General features: G+C 34.3%; 1 protein-coding gene across 5 annotated transcripts; it reads left to right on the top strand.

Moving 5' to 3' along the window:
* The first annotated feature begins 11,122 nt into the window (after nt 1-11,122).
* Nucleotides 11,123-19,938, top strand: LOC115722712 (chloroplastic group IIA intron splicing facilitator CRS1, chloroplastic). 5 transcript variants are annotated; one of them, XR_009684485.1, is made up of 10 exons: nt 11,123-12,133; nt 12,742-13,258; nt 14,030-14,160; nt 14,864-15,214; nt 15,728-15,884; nt 16,798-17,090; nt 17,174-17,233; nt 17,466-17,581; nt 18,512-18,672; nt 19,507-19,938. XR_009684485.1 is itself a non-coding variant. In XM_061104055.1 (8 exons), exons 1-8 carry the CDS (start codon nt 11,312-11,314, stop codon nt 17,496-17,498), a joined length of 2,364 nt encoding a protein of 787 aa, XP_060960038.1. In that variant the 5' UTR covers nt 11,123-11,311; the 3' UTR covers nt 17,499-18,847. The 5 variants fall into 5 exon arrangements, 1 of the variants encoding a protein (XP_060960038.1); XR_009684487.1 differs by having other exon boundaries at nt 18,052-18,672; XR_009684486.1 differs by lacking the exon at nt 18,512-18,672.
* The last annotated feature ends 554 nt before the right edge of the window (nt 19,939-20,492 follow it).

Here is a 20,492-nt window from a genome sequence, read left to right as displayed (position 1 = left end):
TGGCGTGATACTGGTTCAGACAGTGAACTAATTCATGAGTGTGCATCAACTTCAGATATTTTCATCCAAATTTAAAAAATCACAACTAATTCATACAAAATTCAAATTGAGTTCTGTAAAAGCCTAAATTTATTAATTTTTTGTCTACTTTCCAGTAAAATATTTCCAGAATGAAATAAAAAATATTTTATAACATACATTGCAATTTCCATACAATCATCAAATAAGCACATAAAACATCATGAAATCATCCAAATCAACACAAACATTAATTTAATTCATATTTCATGAAAGTAAATCATTACCATGGCTCTGAGGCTAGTTGTTGGAATTTGTTTTACCAGGATCTAGATTTACTACCACGTATGTTATTTAACATCCTAAATATCAATCTCTAAAACAATGTAAATAAACACATATAAAGTTTCAGAAACCTTATAGTAGGTGCAGCGGAATAATAATGTCTCCTTCCACTCAGATCTCTAACCCTTGTATCATGTCTGTAGCAGAGTATCACCAAGATCTGAGTCTGAATCTCCTTCTCTTGAAACTGGATTCTTCACAGCCTTACACACTATGATTGAGTACCACTTGATGTGTGTGGGCACTCACTCTATCACTATAGGGTATGAAAATATAAAGAGAGAAAGAGAGAGGAGTGGTTCGAAAATAGAGAGAAGTGATGGCTCAAAAAATTTGACTGAAGGTTTGAATTTCCATCTTTTGATGTGTGCCATCACTATCTATTTATAGGCAACCACCTAGGTTTAGGTTAGAATTACTAGGCATTAAAATATTGAAAAAATTAAATGGTAAATTTGTTGGAACTTATTTTACCAGAATCTTAGATCTACTCACAAGTATGTTGTTTAACACCCTATATATGAACTTTCTAAAACGATAAAATAAACACATATAAAGTTAAGAAAACCTTACATTGATGCAGCGGAATTAATGTCTCCTTCCACTCAGATCTCTAACCCTTGTATCCTTTCTGTCGCAGAGTATTATCAAGATGTGAGCCCGAATGTCCTTCTCTTTAAGTTTGATCCTTCACAGTCTTCCAATCTATGATTGAGTTACTGTTTGCTGTGTGTGGGCACTCACTCTTTCACTAGGGTCGAAATTTAGGAAGATAAAAGAGAAGAGGGGTTTCGGCCAATAGAAGAGAATAGGGAAGGCTCAGTTTTTCTGAAGAGAGAAATTTCTGACAGAAAACTAATGAAAAGTATATTTTTGACTGAGCCATCACTTTCTATTTATAGGCAACTGTTAGGTTTTATGCCCTAAATAAAACTCCATTTCAATGTAATCTATTTTATTCAACACCAATAAAGAAACAGAAGTATTTTTCATTCATTTGTGTATGTTTTGGCTCACTTTATCAATTGCTTGTCTAATTGATTTATAAATTCATCTTAAACCCTTTTCACATACTTGATCATGTTTATTGTGCTGTCATCACATTGGAAAGTAAACATGACTATGTGAATAAAGTTTCCTAGATTTATCAGACACAGGGTTTTACTGATATGATAATCTACAACAAGAGTTTACTTGTATTTGGAGAAATACTATGTTCTTTCCAGAACATTGGTTAAAGTAAAGCTCAGGTTGGATGCATGGAGTATGCATTGGAAGGGACCGATATTGAACTTTGATTTAGATTTAATTAAACTTACCGTAAAATCTATTCAAGTCAATATCGCCAAGTTGATCCTAGATCAAATGATCTTAATCCTGTTATGATTAGGCTCAATCTTGAAAGGCTATTCGTGTTCTTTGATTTGTTAGTTAAGCCTACTTTTAGGTCAGGGTGATACGTACATTTTGGGAACACGGTAGTGCAATTGAGTGGGAGCGCTAGCATAAACATGGAATCTATAGCTTCTATCTGGCAAATAGTAAGCAAAGGATGATCTCCTTCGAGCTTGACCAAACGAAAATAAATGGTGGAGATCTCATTTCACATAAGCTAAAATATCATTTATACGGGGTCAAGTGTTTTAAGGATAAAATACATAGTAGGGTGTTACGGTAATTTAATCCCTTTACTGTGTAGATCATTCATATAGAGGATCATTGATCACATTAAGATTATAACAATGGATAACTAATGATGTGTCTATATGGTGGAACATATAGAGCATTCTATATACTGAGAGTGCAATTCTAAGTTCTATGCGTGGATTCAACGAAGAATTAATAAGTTAGTGAATTTTAGTGCTAAATTCTTGATCTACTTATTGGAAGCTCGGTTATATAGACCCATGGTCCCCCCACTAGTTGAGATAATATTGCTTGTAAGACTCATGTAATTGGTTTTGATTAATCAATTATAATTCACGAATTAGACTATGTCTATTTGTGAAATTTTCACTAAGTAAGGGCGAAATTGTAAAGAAAGAGTTAATAGGGGCATATTTGTTAATTATGATACTTTGTATGGTTCAATTAATAAATATGATAAATGACAATATTATTTAATGATTATTTATAGTTATTAAATAGTTAGAATTGGCATTTAAATGATTGAATTAGGAAATTGGCATTTTTGAGAAAATCAGATACAAAAGGTGTTAAAATTGCAAAATTGCAAAAATCAAGGCCCAGTCCACCTAGCCAGGGCCGGCCACCTATTGTAGCTTTTTTAAATTGATTTTTTCATTATTTTAATGCCATATAATTCAAATCTAACCCTAGTGGAATGCTATAAATAGATAGTGAAGGCTTCAGGAAAATCACACTTTCTGAATCAAAAAAACCTGAGCCTCCACTCTCTTCTCTAGCCGCCACTCTCTCTCTCTATTCTTCCTTCATATTTCGAACCTCTCTTAGTGATTAGAGTAGTGCCCACACACATCAAGCAATACCTCAATCATAGTGAGGAAGATCGTGAAGAAAGGTCATCAGCAAAGGAGATTCAACATCAAGGATTCAGAGAAGAAGATCCAGGTTCAGATCTTGATAATACTCTGCTACAGAAAGGAATCAAGGGTTAGAGATCTGAACGGAAGGAGTCATTATATTCCGCTGCACCCAATGTAAGGTTTCTTAAACTTTATATGTGTTTAATTTATCGTTTTAGAAAGTTCATATTTAGGATGTTAATAAACATACTTGTGAGTAGATCTAAGATCCTGGTAAAATTATATCCAACAGCAACTACTAGGTTTAGGTTAGGACTTATTTGGTATTAAAATAATGAAAATATCAATTTGAAAAAGTCAAACAAGTGGCCGGCCATGGTGTAGATAATGGGCCCACTTAATTTTGCAGTTTTCACAAATTTTATTTCTATTTTCTCAAAAACGCCAATTTTCCAATTCTAACCATTTAAATGCCAAAACTAATTATTTAATAACTAAAATAGATTATTAAATAATATTGTCATTTAATTTAATTATTAACTAGACATATAAAGTCCATTAATAAATAAATAAACCTAGAATCTTTTTTCTTTACAATTTCACCCCTGCTTAGTGAAAATTCACAAATTAGACATAGTCTAACTTTAGAATTATAATTGATCAATCACGAATCAATTAATGAGTCTTACAAGCAGAATGTTCTCAACTAGAATGGGTACCATGGATCTATATGATGAGCTTCCAATAAGTGAACCGAATTTACCAAGTAAATTCCTACTTATTAATTCTTCGTTGAATCCACTCTTAGAACTTAGAATTGCACTCTCAGACTTATATAGAGAATATTATATGTTCCACGATATCAATATGCTATCTCATTTAACCATTGTTATAATCTTATTGTGATTTAAAGATCCTCTATATAGATGATTTACATCGAGATGGGACAATTTTACCGTTCTCACCCCTCAATGTATTTTGCCCCTTAAAACACTTAGCTACCTGTAAATGGTGTATAGTGATCTAATAATTAGTAAGTTAAACAAGAGCTCATCCATTTACTTCTATTTGCTAAGCTCGAAGGGAATCATCACTTGACTTCTATACACCAGTAGAAGCTATAGATTCCATATTTATGTTCAGCACTCCCACTCAATCATACTATCATGTTCCCAAAATATACGTATCACCCTGACCCAAAAGTAGGCTTAACTAATAAATCAAAGAACATGAATAACACTGATGAGTTGAGCCTAAGCATATCAGGATTTAGATTCTTTTAATCTTAAGATCAACTACTGATATTGACTTGGAAAGATATATAACGATAAGTTTGTAATATCTTAACTTAGTTGCAATATCGGTCCAGTCCAATGTATACTCCATACATTCGAAACTAGTATACTTTACTAATGTCCTGGAAAGAACATAACACTTACTCCAAGTATAAGTACACGTCATCGCTGATTATCACATTAGTGTAAATCCAAAACACTGATGAAACAGGGACTTAGTCTTTTGATTCATATGATCACAATCACATTCCACTGTGTTGATGATACTGTAATTGTGAATAAACATATGATCTGGATTTAACTGATTTTGTGTGTAAAAGTAATAAACATATCTAAACCATCAGCATGTAAAATTCATGCAAACATAAATCACTTCAAATTTCTTATATTGATTACTAATCAGATTGTAAAGAGTTTTATTTAGGGCATAAAACCCAACAAAATTTCCCTCAAAGTGGTCGGCCATAGGATGTGGGGCCCACTTTGGAATTTTTCTATTTTTCCTTATTTTCTCAAAAACGCAATTTTTCCAATTCAACCACTTAAATGCCAAAACTATTTATGTAATAATTAAAATTAATTGTCAAATAAAATTTCCATTTAATATATTTATTAATTAGACTTAATAAAGTCTCTTAATTAATAAATAAACCCTAGAACCTCTTTTCTTCACAATTAAGCCCTTGCTTAGTGAAAATTCTTAAACTAGACATAGTCTAATTTTCGAATTATAATTGATTAATTAAAATAAATTAACTGAGTCTTACAAGCAGTATGGTCTCAACTAGTATGGGGATCATGGGCCTATACAACCGAGCTTCTAATAAGCAGATCTAAAATTTACCAAGTAAATTCCCTAACTTTTTTATTCCTTATTGCATCCACCATAGAACTTTGAATTGCACTCTCAGTCATATAGAACGCTCTATATGTTCCACGATATAGATACCCTATAAACATTTAACCATCGTTCTAATCCCAATAATCAAAGACACTCTATAGATGATTTACACAGAGTAGGGATAAATTTACCGTTTCACCTAGGGGTGTTTGCGGTGCGGGCGGTGCGGTTTATGACCATTTTTTCAAACCAACCAGCACATGCAGTTTTTCTGATTTCCCAAACTGCACCCGCACCGCGAAACTAAAAACTCGCAAAAACCGCACCGCAAAAAAATAGTGCGTTTCGATGCGGTTTTTGTAGTTTATGCGGTTTGGACTATCACTAATTAATTAAACTATCACAAATACAACAAACTTTGAGCAAAACTTGTCAAAATACCATAAGGCTTGAATATAAATATGAAAAAAAATTAAATGTAAACAATATAATAATTAGTGGACTTTGAGTTGAACATTCACACATTGGACCTAAATAAATATAAAAATTGGTATTTTTATAATGTGCGATGCGGTGCGGTTTGGACCACATATTAACAAGTCAAAACTGCAAACCGCACCGCACCGCGCGGTTTAGGAAAAATTCAAACCGCACCGCAAAGAATTTGAAACCGCATTTTTTTTGCGGTGTGGTGCCGTGCGAGCAGTTTGGGCGGTTTGATGAACACCCCTAGTTTCACCCCTCAATGTATTTTATTCTTAAAACACTTAGCTTCCTATAAATGAAATTTCAGTGAACTAATATAATCACTGAAACAAGAGCTCTTCCATTTATCTCTATTAAGCCAAGCTCGAAGGAAATTATCGTTTCTTTTCTATGTCTAGATAGAAGCTATAGATTCCATATCTATGTTTAGCACTCCCACTCAATTGTACCATCATGTTCCCAAAATGTACGTATCACCCTGACCAAAAAGTAGGCTTAACTAACAAATCAAAGAACATGAATAACACTCCTGAGATTGAACATAAGCATGTCAGGATTAAGATCTTTTGATCTAAGATCAACTAGTGATATTGACTTAGAAAGATACAACGGTAAGATTATAATATCTTTACCAAGATCAATATCGATCCCAGTCCAATGTATACTCCATACATCTGAAACTAGCATACTTTGCCAATAAATAGGAAATAACATAACACTTATCCAAGGTGTAAGTATACTTTATCGCTGATTATCACATCAGTGTAAATCCAGTGCACTGATGAATCAGGGACATTATCTCTTGAAGCATATAATCACAATCACATTCCACTGTGTTGACATCACTGTAATTGGGAATAACTATATGTTCTGGACTTAACAGATTTTGTATATATTAAACCATAAACATGAAAAACTACATGTAAACATAAATGATTTCTAATCTTCTATTGATAACAAATCAGATTAGATTGAAATGGGCTTTATTTAGGGCATAAAATCCCAACACTTCTCATGTTTCTTTTTGCTTTTTCTTATCCTTGGATGAGTCTCTTGAATCATCCTTCCTCTTAGTATTTGAACCATTCGAATTTTCCACTTTTGCAGTCACAGTGCTCGCTATTTCTGTGCTAGTTTTAAGTTTATCTCCCGAGCCAGACTTTAACAACTTAATCTCATTCCGTGCCTCTTCTTTCCGCACAAAAATATGTGTTCTTTCACTGAACTCGTTGATATTTCTTACAGGACGTCCTTGCAAATCATCCCATAATTCTCCCCTGTAGTTGACAAGTCAGTTGTGATTCTAGCTTGAAGGGCTATTAATTGAATGTTGTCATTCAAATTTCTGACTTTGGCTACAACCGTACTAAAATGACTTAAGTACGCCTTAAGGGATTCTCTTGGTCGTTGCTTGACATTAGTTAATGAAGATGCTTCTGGTCGACGATCTCTCGCAGCTTGAAATTGCTTTTTTAAATCTTTGACAATTGCTCCCAGGAAGTTATGGAATGGTTGGTGAACTTGTCAAACCAACTACTTGCTACCCCTATTAATGAAGTTAGAAACAATATGCATCGTAAGTTGTTTGAAACATTACTTGCTCATATTATTGCATTAAAATTATTCAGGTGTGTGATAGGATCGGTGGTACCATCATATTGCGAGATATGTGGATTTTTAAATCCTTGGGGAAATTGAGAGTTTAGAATATCAGGGTAGAATGTCTCTGTCTCTTCATCTGAATCATACCCTGGTAGTTTTCCATACTCTCCATCCTGGTATTTTTTGAACTTGTCTTCCAACTGTATTACTTGAAACTGTATGGGATCCACAGGCTACTGATTCGCGTTTTGATTAAGTTGGTTAAGAAAATTTTGTGCATTACGGTTTAAATGTTCTCATAGGTTTGGTTGTCTTCGATTTAATTATTCACGGAGGTCAGGTTCACGACATCTCTGGTCGTAATTAGTCACGAATCTAGTCTTCGAGTAACTTTTAGATTAGTAACTACTCGAGTTACTCATACTTTCTTGATCAGTAAAATAATGTCGTGTCCTATCCCCATCTCACATTTGTCTATGAGTCCCAGTTGACCTACTGTGCCTGTGGGATCTTGACTCCCTTATACTAGAGCTGGCTCCTCGCGATTCATCTTGCATTGGCCTTCTTTTTTGAAAGAGAGTCGATACACAACCTCTACTTAGATATGTGTGTGTATTTTCTCTGTCATTGCGAGAAGGCCTTTGTGAATGCCTAGGAGGTTGACTTGTCCCAGGTTGATTTCCAGGATTTTTCCCATCATGATGAGGGATTTCTTGGTTTCTTGGTTGTGACTTTCTTGCATTTGCATTCATGCGAGAGGATTCCAGTATATCAGGTTGTTCATTCCCCTGGTTTGTAAATCCATGGGATGTTTTTGGAACATCACGTCGATGCTCCTGATTTCTTGTATTTCCAATATTGGGTGAATTTTCTCTATCCATTGGATATCCCTTGTATTTCCAGGTTGTTCTTCCTGAGTATTTGTGGGATTCCCTTGGTTATTTTCTTGCCTCCTGGTCCTAGAGCCTTGAGGTCTTCCCTGTGGCCGCCTTCTAGATGGATCAGGTTGAGTTTGAGGAGTGGTTCTCTGTGCAATCCTGGCTGCCATAGCCTCTTGTTCCAACTCAACATTTTCTTCAATTTGATTCAACCAGGCACTGTCAAAGTTTTTTATTTTCTAATTCCACCAGTGGGATATATCTGGTGGGATGATAGGCGTCTTCACTTTGCTTCTCTGGGATTTGTTCACCAGTTGGATTGAAATTTCCATCATTTCTCTCTAAATGAGGGTTTTAGTTGTGTTGGTCCTCTGTGATCCCTGAGGTGTCCTCTGGATGACTTTCTTTGTTTCAAGGGGTATTATCTGCAATTGATATAGGTTTGTAATTGTGTCTATAATGAGGGTTTTTTCTGAGTTTATATTACAAAGGCTCTCAATGAAAGCACCAAACTGTTAACGTAGATTTTCGTTAACCAAATGTATGAACCTTTTATGTAATAAATATACTACAGAATTAATGATAATAATAAATAAATACCAGATATTTTTACGTGGTTTTGTAGTTAAAATCTACATACTCCACGAGTCTATCTTATTAAGGATGATAATCTGAATACAGAGTACAATCAATATAATAAATAGCTTTTTCTCTTAGATTTCTCGTCCCTTTTACCATCGATTCTACCCCTATTTATAGGTGTATGGGGGTGACAGTTATTTTTCTTGGGATCTATTCATTCATAACTGTTCATGAAATGAGAACATTCCCCACGTTTCATTTTTATGAATATGGGATAATATTAAATAACTACCCAACTGCTCTTTTGTATTTATCCTTAAACGATTATGCTGACTGTGCAGGTTGTTCCTTGCTAAGTATGAGTTGTCATTCTTTACCGTCTTTGTAGGCAAAATGCCAAGTATGGATATACTTTTCCTCGAAATACTTGTTTCATACGATGGTGTTAGCGAGATGGTTACTTCATCGTATAGAGGGCGAGATGGGTGGATGTAGTTATTCTCTCCATGTACACATATGTGGATCAATGAGCTACAAGCTCTTGGTTATCTCATCTTGAACAGTTCTATTATGCATTTTGTTTATCCCAAGATGGACATTCTGTCTCGCCAGTTGTACCTGTTAATAGTTATTATTTTTATCTCGCATATGCTTATGTGGCGGCAAGTTTGATATTTCTATCAACCGCAATTCTTGAAACGAGTTATTTAAGTTGCATTTAATAATATAATCATTGAGTTGATTCATAGTGTCTAGTTAATTTTACTGGCTTATTTATTAAGCATCACAGTATCAGTAAAATTGAGGATTGATAAGGAAATTATGTTATTTTAAATTGAACACATGTTGAACACCTTACCACACTACTAGACTTATTGACCATGTCGATTTAATACTTTGGTATTTGTGATTATGAATGTCTTTTGTTGATTTAAAAACAATATGATTGTCATAGTTCAATATCAACGGTTAAATTGCACCAGTATGTTGAGAGGCTATCAAAGAACTAACATTTTTAAAGTGGCCACAAATGTTTTCCTATTGTTCAACCCATGAGTCGTTTTTAAATAAAATTATTTTGATATATAATATATATGTATTAAAATTAATGTAGCCCAAGTGAGAGAATGTTAGACTTTTGTTTGGGCTTAGATTAAATTTTATTAGTTTTATTAAAATTTGGGTTGATTGGATAGTTCTTTGATGTGTTAGCCCATATTGTTTGTGATTAATAGTTAATGGGCTTATCATCTCTGTATGTAAAGTCTAGGTGATGCAAAAGTGTGGGCTCTAGTTAACTGAAGCCTTTGATGAGCATGTCTAGTCCACCTAGAGTTATGTAGCTAAGTCCCATCCCTAACTCTATAAATACATATTGTCTCATCACAATTGTATATTTTTGATAATTAGATAAATAAAACTGCTTCTGATTTAGAGACCTATGGAGGAAGGCTTAGTTGATAGTATTGCACTATCAAATTGTTGTAATTGCTATAGATCAATGAGGTACACAAACCTAATTATTATTTATATATATTATAGAATTCTATATTATATACAAAATAGTATCTTGGGATTGTTAATTAATCTAACAAGTATCCTATGCACATGTGTTATGTGCAAGTCCACCAACACCCATGTGCATTAGTGATCAACCGGTCGTCACCTAGTAATCACTAGTGATTACCCGGGCATCACATGTGCATATCAAGAAAAATTGCCAAGAGATCTTCACCAGAGTCAAGAATGAGCTAAGAATAGCTATTATATCATTCAAGCATCTCAAACTATGCCTAAAGCCCAAGAAGCCAAGTTTTGGGCACTTAGGTTGACGTTCTATGTCAACCTGGGTGCCTAAAGGTCGAATTGACCTCGCAGTCACGTTTAGTAGTGCACACCACTCAGTAAAATGGTCATAACTCCCTCAAATTTTATCCAAATGATGTGATTCAAGTGGTACATGAAAGCTATTTTTAAGACGGATCTAAGTGTATCGAACACCCTTAGCACGATTTTACATTTCAGGCATCAAAATCAACCTGTGAGCTAGTGTAGAATTTTTGAATGAATTTTGTGCAAATTTTCTATCATTTTATTGTAATTTAATTGGATTTCCTTTCTTATAAAGGAGAGTCACCCCAACTCATTTTACACATTCTTCATTTTCTCTACAAGGTCATAGCTTCTATCAGGCTTAGACATTTTTTCTCTGTTTTCGTGATAATAAGATCTCTAAGTAGATGTAGTTCCATTACCATTAATTCACGGGGAGTGAACTACTATAATTGTTGTGTTCTCTTTCATTTTTTTTGTTTATACATTAGTTGGCCACTACTGCTTACTATATTGTACGGAGTTGATCACTTTTTAGCGTCAATAATTATCATATTAGTAAAATTGAACGAAAATAGTCAGAAATCTTTAAATTTAATAATTTTAGAAACTATTAACGTCCTGAAAAAGTTGAGGAAAAATTATAATTAGCTTATATTTATTTATTTTTAATAAAAGTGAATTGATTTATTGAAATTGATTTTGAAGTTTTTTTTTTTGAGATAAAGTTTTGAAGTTGGAGTCTCGTATCTTATCGTTATAAAATCACTCCCAATCACACTGACCAAAATAAATAAATAAATAATCATTCCGAATCACAGCAAATTTTCCGATGTATGTATGAGCAAATAGCATTGGCTGTTGAATTGGAGATAAGAGTGAGACTGAAAATTTTTCATTCTCTTAAGTGACTATCTAATATCTATGCCTCCCATACTATTATTCTATCCTTCTTCTTCATCGTACTCTTCTCTTCTAAACTCTACTTATCTTTCATACAACTCCACCCCATATTCCCATTCTTCCTTACTCATATCTTCTTCCTTCAACCCAAAACCTCACCACACTAAACAAACCAATTATGCTTCACATTTCATCTCACTCAACTCCACTCAACCAAACTCAAACGCAGACTCCAAGCTTCCATTGGAGTCCACTTCGCGCCCCACCTCCATTAAAATGCCCACACCTCCATGGATGCACGGTCCTCTCCTTGTTGAGCCCCACGATGTCGTCGACCTCTCGAAATCGGAAAACGGCAAGAGGGTCAAGCCTGAAAGGTCCAGTGGCGAGCTCACTGATAAGTTGGTTGGTCGTAGAGGGAAGAATGCCATTAAGAAAATCGCCAGGAAGATTCAAAAGCTTGGGGAGAAAGTTGATATGGAAGAAACCCAGAAAGGTTCTGAGGAACTGGGAATTGGGGGTTATTTGAAACGACTTGGCGAGGCAGGGGATTCGGAAATGCGCCGGAAAGTGCCATGGGAGAAGGATGAGAGCTTTGTCTTTAGGAGAATGAAGAAAGAAAAAACTGTTACTGCTGCGGAATTGAGCCTTGAAAAAGAGTTGCTTGAAAGGTTGAGAAGTGAGGCTTACAAGATGAGGGAATGGGTGAAAGTCAAGAAAGCTGGGGTGACTCAAGCTGTTGTGGATGATATTAAGTTTACATGGATAAAAAATGAGCTTGCCATGGTGAAATTTGATATCCCTTTGTGCCGGAACATGGATAGAGCTCAAGAAATTCTTGAGGTTTGGTTTTCTTCATCATTGCATTTCTCTTCTGCTTTTAAATTTTGTGTAAATGTACTAGACAATTGTTTAGTTAAGTTCAATCATCGTTAGGTAATATTTTTGGAGGAGCTAACTGAATTTGACCTTATGATGAGCAAGTAGATAAAATTATCTTCTCCTAGATTAGAGGCCTACTTGTGTTTATGAATTGACCACTATGATCTTGATTCTGAATTATTCAAAAGCACACGAAATATACTTATGTTGGGTAAAGGGCGACTCTGTCTTTTGTTAATTGAAACTAAATTTGTACTTCCCTTGGAGAATTTGAGCAATACTGAGCCTTCTTTGTTTCGATTAGTTTTGGTTGTTTTTCTTTTAAAATCGTAGGTTTATGTATGTTTTCTTGGTTTTAAAATTAATTCACCTAAATTGGCACTCATTTATGTTAAAAATTCATAATTTTTGCGACGCTGCTGCATTGTATAATCTTCTTTCAACAGAGCTTTTCTTTGAAATAAATGACACTGTTTTTCCTTGGTTGAAATCACAATTTGAGGGAAAGGTTCTAATTTATAATGCTTATGTTTCCTTTCCTGTGTTCTTCATTTTGTTATCCATAACAGCTGAAGACAGGAGGATTGGTTGTATGGAGAAGAAAAGATACTCTTGTTATTTATAGGGGCTGTAACTATCTTTCAACTTCAGAAACCAACCCGAAAATGTATCCTAGCTTTTCTGGTTATCAGGCATCTGCAGATCATGGTCTCATGAACATGAGAAAAGGGAACCATTTTAAGGTCATCTCAAAAGAAACTATCGTAAATGGAAAGTTGAGCTTTAAAAGTGTTAAAGTGAAGTCTGAACCTACTTTTGTTTTCGAAAATGATATCGATTTCCAACCAAATAGTTCACTGTATGAGAGGGAAACTGATAGATTATTGGATGGCCTTGGACCTCGCTTTGTTGACTGGTGGATGCACAAGCCTTTGCCGGTAGATGCAGACCTACTTCCCGAAGTGGTTCCTGGGTTTAGGCGTCCATCTAGACGTTCCCCACCAAAAACTAGATCAAAACTGACAGATGAGGAGCTAACATACTTGAGAAGGCTTGCGAAACCTTTACCTACTCATTTTGTCCTTGGTATTCTCTTGCCTACTTTACTCTCTTTTTTTTTTATTATTATTATTTCTTATTCCCACTCAATTTACAAATGTCGACAAACCATCAATGTGTAACTATAACCATTTATAAATATACTACTATTTTAAACTAGTAGAGAAAATCAACTTAGATTAATAATATCAATCTATGAAAATGAGGACCAGATAGTAGACACCCTAAATTTATCAGAAAAAGCAGAGAAACTACGTCTTAGATCAGGTCTATGTAAACGAGTCATGCTGTTTTATTCATTTTTTTTGTGTGTGCTAAAGAGTGTTTAATTTTTTATTAACGGTATATACCAATTTATTAGTATTATAAAAAGTAAATTGCTTAATTTTGTTTGGTAACATCTTTAGTACAATGAAATACAAACAGAAATGAAAAGGAAACTAAACATTTATTTAAAAATATATTGTAGTAATCAAATAGCAATGAACTGCTGATGACATGTCGAATGGTTTGAGAATGTATAATTGAACTAAACAATTTCCATGTTTGTTTTGATCCGGACTGTATATAAGCAGTCTTTGTTTACCGCTTCAGCGATTCTTTTTGGTGCATGTCATGTGTGTTTCTTGTGTGCTTGCTGAGCTCAAATAATATTTTAGCAATATTTGGACTTCATGCATGTAGGTTTGATATGATGAATTATTATTGTGGAAAAGGACATTAATCATGACAAGTGCACATTTTGGATATTTCTATTTTGTTAAGGTCAACTGACTTTTTCATTTTTATTTTGTAAAGGTAGGAATCGAAAGCTTCAAGGCCCGGCTGCTGCCATCTTAAAATTATGGGAGAAATGTCATATAGCAAAGATTGCTGTGAAGTTGGGAGTTCCAAATACTGACAACAAGCAGATGGCGAATGAGCTCAAGGCAAGTTCAGGAAACATATACATGACATTCAAAAATAATGCTGTCCAATACCAGATAAAAGTTGCTTATATTTCCACTAAAATGCTTTTCCTGATCTCTTCATACAACTAGTCCAATTGAGCCTTGAATATGTCTTATCAAATTAAGCTTCAGTCTTGATCTGGTTAGCTTAACGTTATAATGTTTTACTATAGTTTATACACTCCCATTATTTGTCAGCGTAATTCCAGACATCTTTGGATACAACTAATTCACTTGCACCTTGAATACAACTGACCAAATAAGCTTCAATCTTAATTTGGGGTTGACATAATAATTCTGTATCATTTTGGCCTTCCCTTAGTGACTTGAGCATTTCTTCTCAACCTCGATTAAGTTAACTATTTGCTTGTTTCTTTTCATGGCCTACCTTGTGGAATTAGTTTAATTAACTTTACTTCTCTTATTTTCCTTGTTGGTCTGTATTCTTATTGCTTTGATGCTCATCTATTAACATCTTCTCTAGGTATATCATAGCACAACATAACAAAATGGTTGCTCTAATTTTATGATTTAAGTTCTCTTTCTCACTCTCCTCTTTTGTAGATGATCAGTGAGAATATGCATCAAAGCTATGTAATGCATGCATCCTTGATTTTTTAATGCATTATATGACTTTCTTTCTATACGTTGAATTTAAAAAGTTGATGTTTTATTAATGCAGTGTCTGACAGGAGGAGATCTTTTGCTACGCAATAAATTTATTATAATAATTTACAGGGGAAAAGACTTCCTACCTTGCGAAATTGCGGATTTAATATCGAAAAGAGAAATGGAGCTTCAAAGATGCCAACTCCATGAAGAACATGCACGACTGGAAGTAGTTGGGAAATTTTGTGTAGCTGATGAACCACAGGGAAACCCACAGTCCGCTGGAACTCTATCAGAGTTCCATGATATTCAATTAGAGTATAGAGACTCGGTTGAGGAAAACAGAATGGTCAAACTTCCATTGGAAGCTGAAAAAGAAAGAATCGAGAGGGAAATTAGAAAGCAAGAACGCAAGCTTTTCATTGTAAGTTTCAATGCTCTGGATGTGTATTACATTTTTGCTTCAATTGGTCAACAAATAACATGTTTCTTTATCAGAATAGAAACAGATGCTATTCATTGTTTGGGTTGGTTTACCTCTTGTGTGAACAATAAATTTTGTCCAAATAGGAATTTAAAATCGACTATTGAATGAAATAGAAATTTGAATCAAAACTGATTCAATTCTTCGGTTCAATTACTGATTTATGGTTGCAATCTTTTCTATTTGCCTCTTCTTGTGCTCATTTTAAGTGGTTGGAATTGGGTTTTTGTTTGAATAGACTTTCAGATGAATTTGATTCAACTACATCATGCATGATTTGTCAAAACTATGTATTTTAATGGCTTCAGATAAAAAATCTAAATGAGAGTTTGGTTTTATTTCACCCTACCACTCTGAATCAGCGTTATTCAATTTTTAAGTAGTCCAGACCTAACACCTTAAAATGGCAAATCAATTGTTTTAGATTGAATTAATTATGAACACATTTTGCAGCTTAGTAGCAAGATAGAGAAATCAACGAAGGACCTATTGAAGTTGAATGCTGCATGGAAACCTTCTGAGAAGGATGCTGACCAGGAAATGCTTACTGATGAGGAGAGGGAATGTTTTCGGATGATAGGAATGAAGATGCACATTGTCCTTGTGCTTGGTAAGGAAAAGCTGCCTTATATTACTGATTTCATAGCTTGAATCATGTTTAATTTCAGTGACAGTAATGTGTTAATGGGTCATATACATTATGAATACTGTCTTGGTGGCAGTTTTAAATTACTGTCTGGAACTATTTTTCCATTCATACTGTATCTATACAACCCTAAAGTTGATTTCATAAATTTCTGAATTGTTTGGAAAGAACTCCCTGAACTCTCAAGGTAGAAGTTGTTGTTTATAATTGATCCTGATGTTTTCTTTGTCAAAGTGTCCTTGTTATATCAGCCAAACTATCTGAATTTACTGGATTTTATACTACTCTGGACGATACTCAATTTAAGGTAAAGGTTAAGATTATACTGTCAAGTGTCAAAGTTCTAAGGTAAAGGTTGTTGGGTTCAATTAGATTTTCCTTGCCTTCAGAAAAGAAACTAGTAGTTAATTTTCATTCTAGAGATTAATCTACCATTTAGTGTTATCATTCCTCCCAATTCCCAATCACTTGCTGTGATCTTAATTACATGGAGCAATAAATATGACCTGTTTGTTTTCATGGTATCATCAAGTTTCTCCTTGAGATGAGTTGTTTAATTGCATTCCATGATCTACATTTGGTATATAGATTTTTTGAGGATGCTATATGATAAATGAAATAAACCTGGTATCCATTTTGAACAAGTTCTCTTACTAGGTAGTTAATTATCTCAGAGCCACGTGTTTGTATTTTGTATAAGGTTCAAGCCTGGCCACCCAATATACTCTTACCCAACCCCCTATTGACCCAACAAAACAAAGTCATCAAGTAGCATTTTTGTTGAGAAACATAGTTATTGCTCTTGGTGATGCTTCCGCTTCAATGTCCAGCAATTCTTTTATCCAGTTCATCACTTCTTGCTTGTAATTCCCTTCAGGTAGGCGTGGGATCTTCGATGGTGTAATGGAAGGTCTGCATCAGCATTGGAAACACAGGGAAGTTGCTAAAGTAATTACGATGCAGAGATTGTTTCATCAGGTTATGTACACAGCAAAGTTTCTTGAAGCAGAAAGTGGTGGGATTCTGATTTCGGTGGAGAAGCTTAAAGAAGGCTATGCTATTATTATTTACCGTGGAAAAAACTATCAACGCCCTTTAACACTGATATCTGGGAATCTTCTGACAAAAAGAAAAGCACTCCGTAGATCTCTCGAGATGCAGAGAATTGGAGTAAGATCAGTTTCTTACCACTTGACCATAATTATACCTCATATAGGATTTCTGTAATGACCTTGTTTCTCTTCCTGTTTCAGTCACTCAAGTTTTTTGCATACCAAAGAAAGCGGGCAATCTCAGATTTGAAACAGAAACTGGTATTGCTTAACTTGTCATTGAATATATGCTAGAAGCATATTTATGCATATTTTTATTGTCTCATGCCACATCTAATGGCACTCCTGCATTTTTTTGTTTTTTTTGCTTTTCTGTTTTTGACTAGATACACTGACTGTCAAAATTCAATATATCACATGCTAATCTTCTGTGCTGTCTTACTGGTTAGATTACAAGAACGTAGATTCACTCTTTAGTTTATGAATTATACAGGATACTCTGTACGATAACCTGAAAGCTGAATGAACAGAACATGATTCCTCTTTGTTATTCCTCATATTTTATGATTTGAAAGCAATCAGATTGGAATTTCCTCTGTCAATCACCAAGTAAGGCTTCATCATCTTGAAACATTTTTATACAAATTTTTCTTTACTACATTAGTTCCATGGCATAGAAAATGTTTTACTATTGCATACATTCCCATCGTATAAATGTGACTATCTCTAATGTACACACATTGTGCACGTGTATTGAGAAATATTTAGCTATGCGATGGTCATAAAATCTCTCTAATTATGTAGCTTACATCTCTCAATTAATCAAGTAAAATATTAATCTTTTTAATTCCTGATTCCCTATGTATGTTTTGGGATTTTCTTGCTGTCCTTGTAGCATCATTAGTTGAAGATTTGATAAGCATCATGTCATGGATATGTATCTAAATTTTTTAGCGAATTTGGATCAATGGATCTTTTGTTACCTTGTTTTCTGCTCATCACCTTCGTCGGTTGGGATTCTTTGCTGTGTTTGGCCACTTTATTGTCTTTTCTTGTTACTTATATTTTCTCTTGGGTAGCTGCCTTGTCTTTTTCATCATGTCTGAGGCTGCTGAATCAATCCATCTCCTCTCACATGCAAATCTCAATTGTCTACCCATTCCAAGGTTCTTCTCTAGAAATTGCCACATGCATCCTCAATGAAAGAAATGATAAGCGTCCTGTAAGGTTTACCTTATGTTACAAGAAAGAAATTTGTTTAGAGGTATGTGTAGAAGTGGGAAAGTGAGGTTTTTAGGGTAGTGGCGTAGCATTGGCAAATTGGAAAGACAGTAGAATATTCTGTAGCAGGGATGTTTGAGGAGAGTGGGGTGAGGCTACTGGGGGCCTTTGGAATAATCTAGAATGGTACGAGCTCTTGCTTATTAAGAGTGTCCAAGTCTGTTGAATGCATGGTTTGCTCTATCCTTTATATTTTGTATTCAATAAACTCTTATCAATTATTATTTCTCTCGATCCCTTTGGCTGCTATCCTAGCAGGTTGTTTCAATTGGTATCATACTTTTTGATTTCATGTCAAACATTATTGGAGTCCATGATGAATTGAATTCCATTGAGGAGGTAGTGAAAAGAATAAAACGAAATAGCATTGGTGTAATGGAGCGCTTGGAATTTCCTTAACACTCATCAAAGCAGCTAAGGTGAATTTGGTGTTGATAATTTACCATTTGATTTGCCTATGAACCAGGAATGAAGGCTGACTAATTAGCCAAGTAGACAACAAATGAGTTAAATCATCAATTTTATTGTGAACACATTAGAAAAAATCTTTTACACAGCATATATAATGAATTCTTTATCACGATATTCTAAGCTTCTTTGAATTTCTAATAAATCAGTTATTTTTGGACCAAGTTGAATATTCTCATTGCTGGCTACAATGACTTCCCACATGTTGTGTACATTATCTTGCTCTTAAACGATCTTGAACATGTTTTGTTACTTTAACACTGTTTGGTAAGAAGGAAAGAAATTGGGAGGGATGGAAAAATTTGGAAGGGAAGAATAGAAAATAATTTTATATTATGTTCGGTAACCATGAAGGAGAGAAATTTTAATTTTAATAATTATTAGTGAGGGTAATTTAGTAAATTTATATGTACATTTTTATCTTTTCTTATTTTCTCTCCACTTTTAGATGGGTAGATTTTGGTGGCCCCATCCTTATTTTTCTCTTCCATCCATTTTTCTCTCATACCAAACACTCATTTTTACCATCTCTCCACTTTTCTGTTTTTAACTTTTCTATCCTTCTATTTTTCCACTATTCCAAATATAGAGTAAAGAAGCATCATTATATTGTTGAAACTTAATCTTGAGTAGACATGATGAGGAAATCATGTCTACTTGATGTCTATCTAGTCTTTCAAGCTAAAGAATTTGGAATCTGCTTTTATTTTATGTAATCTATCGTCTGAAGTTTCATTTTCATGTGTTTCTAGTTATTCACTGCTACAAATCTGCCATATTCTCAGGTTTTGGGTATTCAAGAATTTTTCAAAGCAGCTACAGATGCCTCAGAGGTACGCGGGACCGTTGGTTGCTAAAAGAAGTTGGAATTTGGAATTGTATGAATGGCAATGCATTTGTAGTCTTCTCACTCCACCAACTGAGCGTTAGTGTAGAATCTCTGCATTGGCCAAAGCATTTGCTTGTTTTTTACTTGATAGAGCTCACAAGCTTATATTACAAGCCGAGATGCATGGAGGTGATAGTTGCTAGCTACTCTTCGGTTGAAGGAATTGGACATTTGGCTAATCTGTTAATAGACGTGGTTAAACCTTATGAAGAAAAGTTTTCTACGTATGACTTCTGAATGTCCTATGTAGTTAAAGCAAAGTTGTACATAAAACTTATACAGGTCACAATCCTTGAGTGTTAGTGAATCTTGTTGTATAGAAATTTTATTAACTATTTATGTTTTTTTTTTTTAATTTTAAAAGTAAAAAATAATAGTATGTTCTGTAATTTTAATTTTTCATATTTTTTTTATTGGTTTTATTTAAGTCAGATCCAGGCTTTGGGCCTCGATAAAGTTTTGAACTTCAAACTTGGATTCAAACCTTGGCCAGGGCTCATTTTGGGGTTCGGGTTTCGATCTCGAGCTAGGATCTGGGGTTGGGGTGTAGAATCGAGGTTCATGTTTGGATCTGGAATCCAGGTCGAGGTTCGGAGCCGAGGCCAGAGTTTGGGGTTCTAGGTTTGGGTCTTTGTCAGGGTCCAAGTTCAGGGTTGAATCCAAAATATTGATGAATAAAAATACAAATAGACTATAATCAAGAAAAAAAATCTATTTAAATTTTTGTTGAAAGTGACTTTTAAAAAAAAAAATTCTAAAATTTTGATTCTCAATTTTTAAATTAAAAGTGAAACAATTCTATAAAACATGTTTTTTAATTTTTCTAATTAAAAAAAAATGGTTAACAAAGTGTTACATAACCCACCGTATATCTATAATCTA

Source organism: Cannabis sativa, chromosome 9, assembly GCF_029168945.1.
Source record: "Cannabis sativa cultivar Pink pepper isolate KNU-18-1 chromosome 9, ASM2916894v1, whole genome shotgun sequence".
In the NCBI taxonomy this organism is placed as follows: Eukaryota; Viridiplantae; Streptophyta; class Magnoliopsida; order Rosales; family Cannabaceae; genus Cannabis; species Cannabis sativa.
Note: the sequence above shows the minus strand (reverse complement) of the source record. Positions and strands in the feature narration are given on the sequence as shown.

Excerpts from the sequence above, each read along its gene's own strand:
- LOC115722712 (XM_061104055.1), top strand. The coding sequence starts at position 11,312 with ATGCCTCCCATACTATTATTCTATCCTTCTTCTTCATCGTACTCTTCT. Across the intron at positions 15,215-15,727 it reads AAGAACGCAAGCTTTTCATT|CTTAGTAGCAAGATAGAGAA; the intron begins GTAAGTTTCAAT and ends CACATTTTGCAG. Across the intron at positions 17,234-17,465 it reads CAGATTTGAAACAGAAACTG|GATACTCTGTACGATAACCT; the intron begins GTATTGCTTAAC and ends TGAATTATACAG.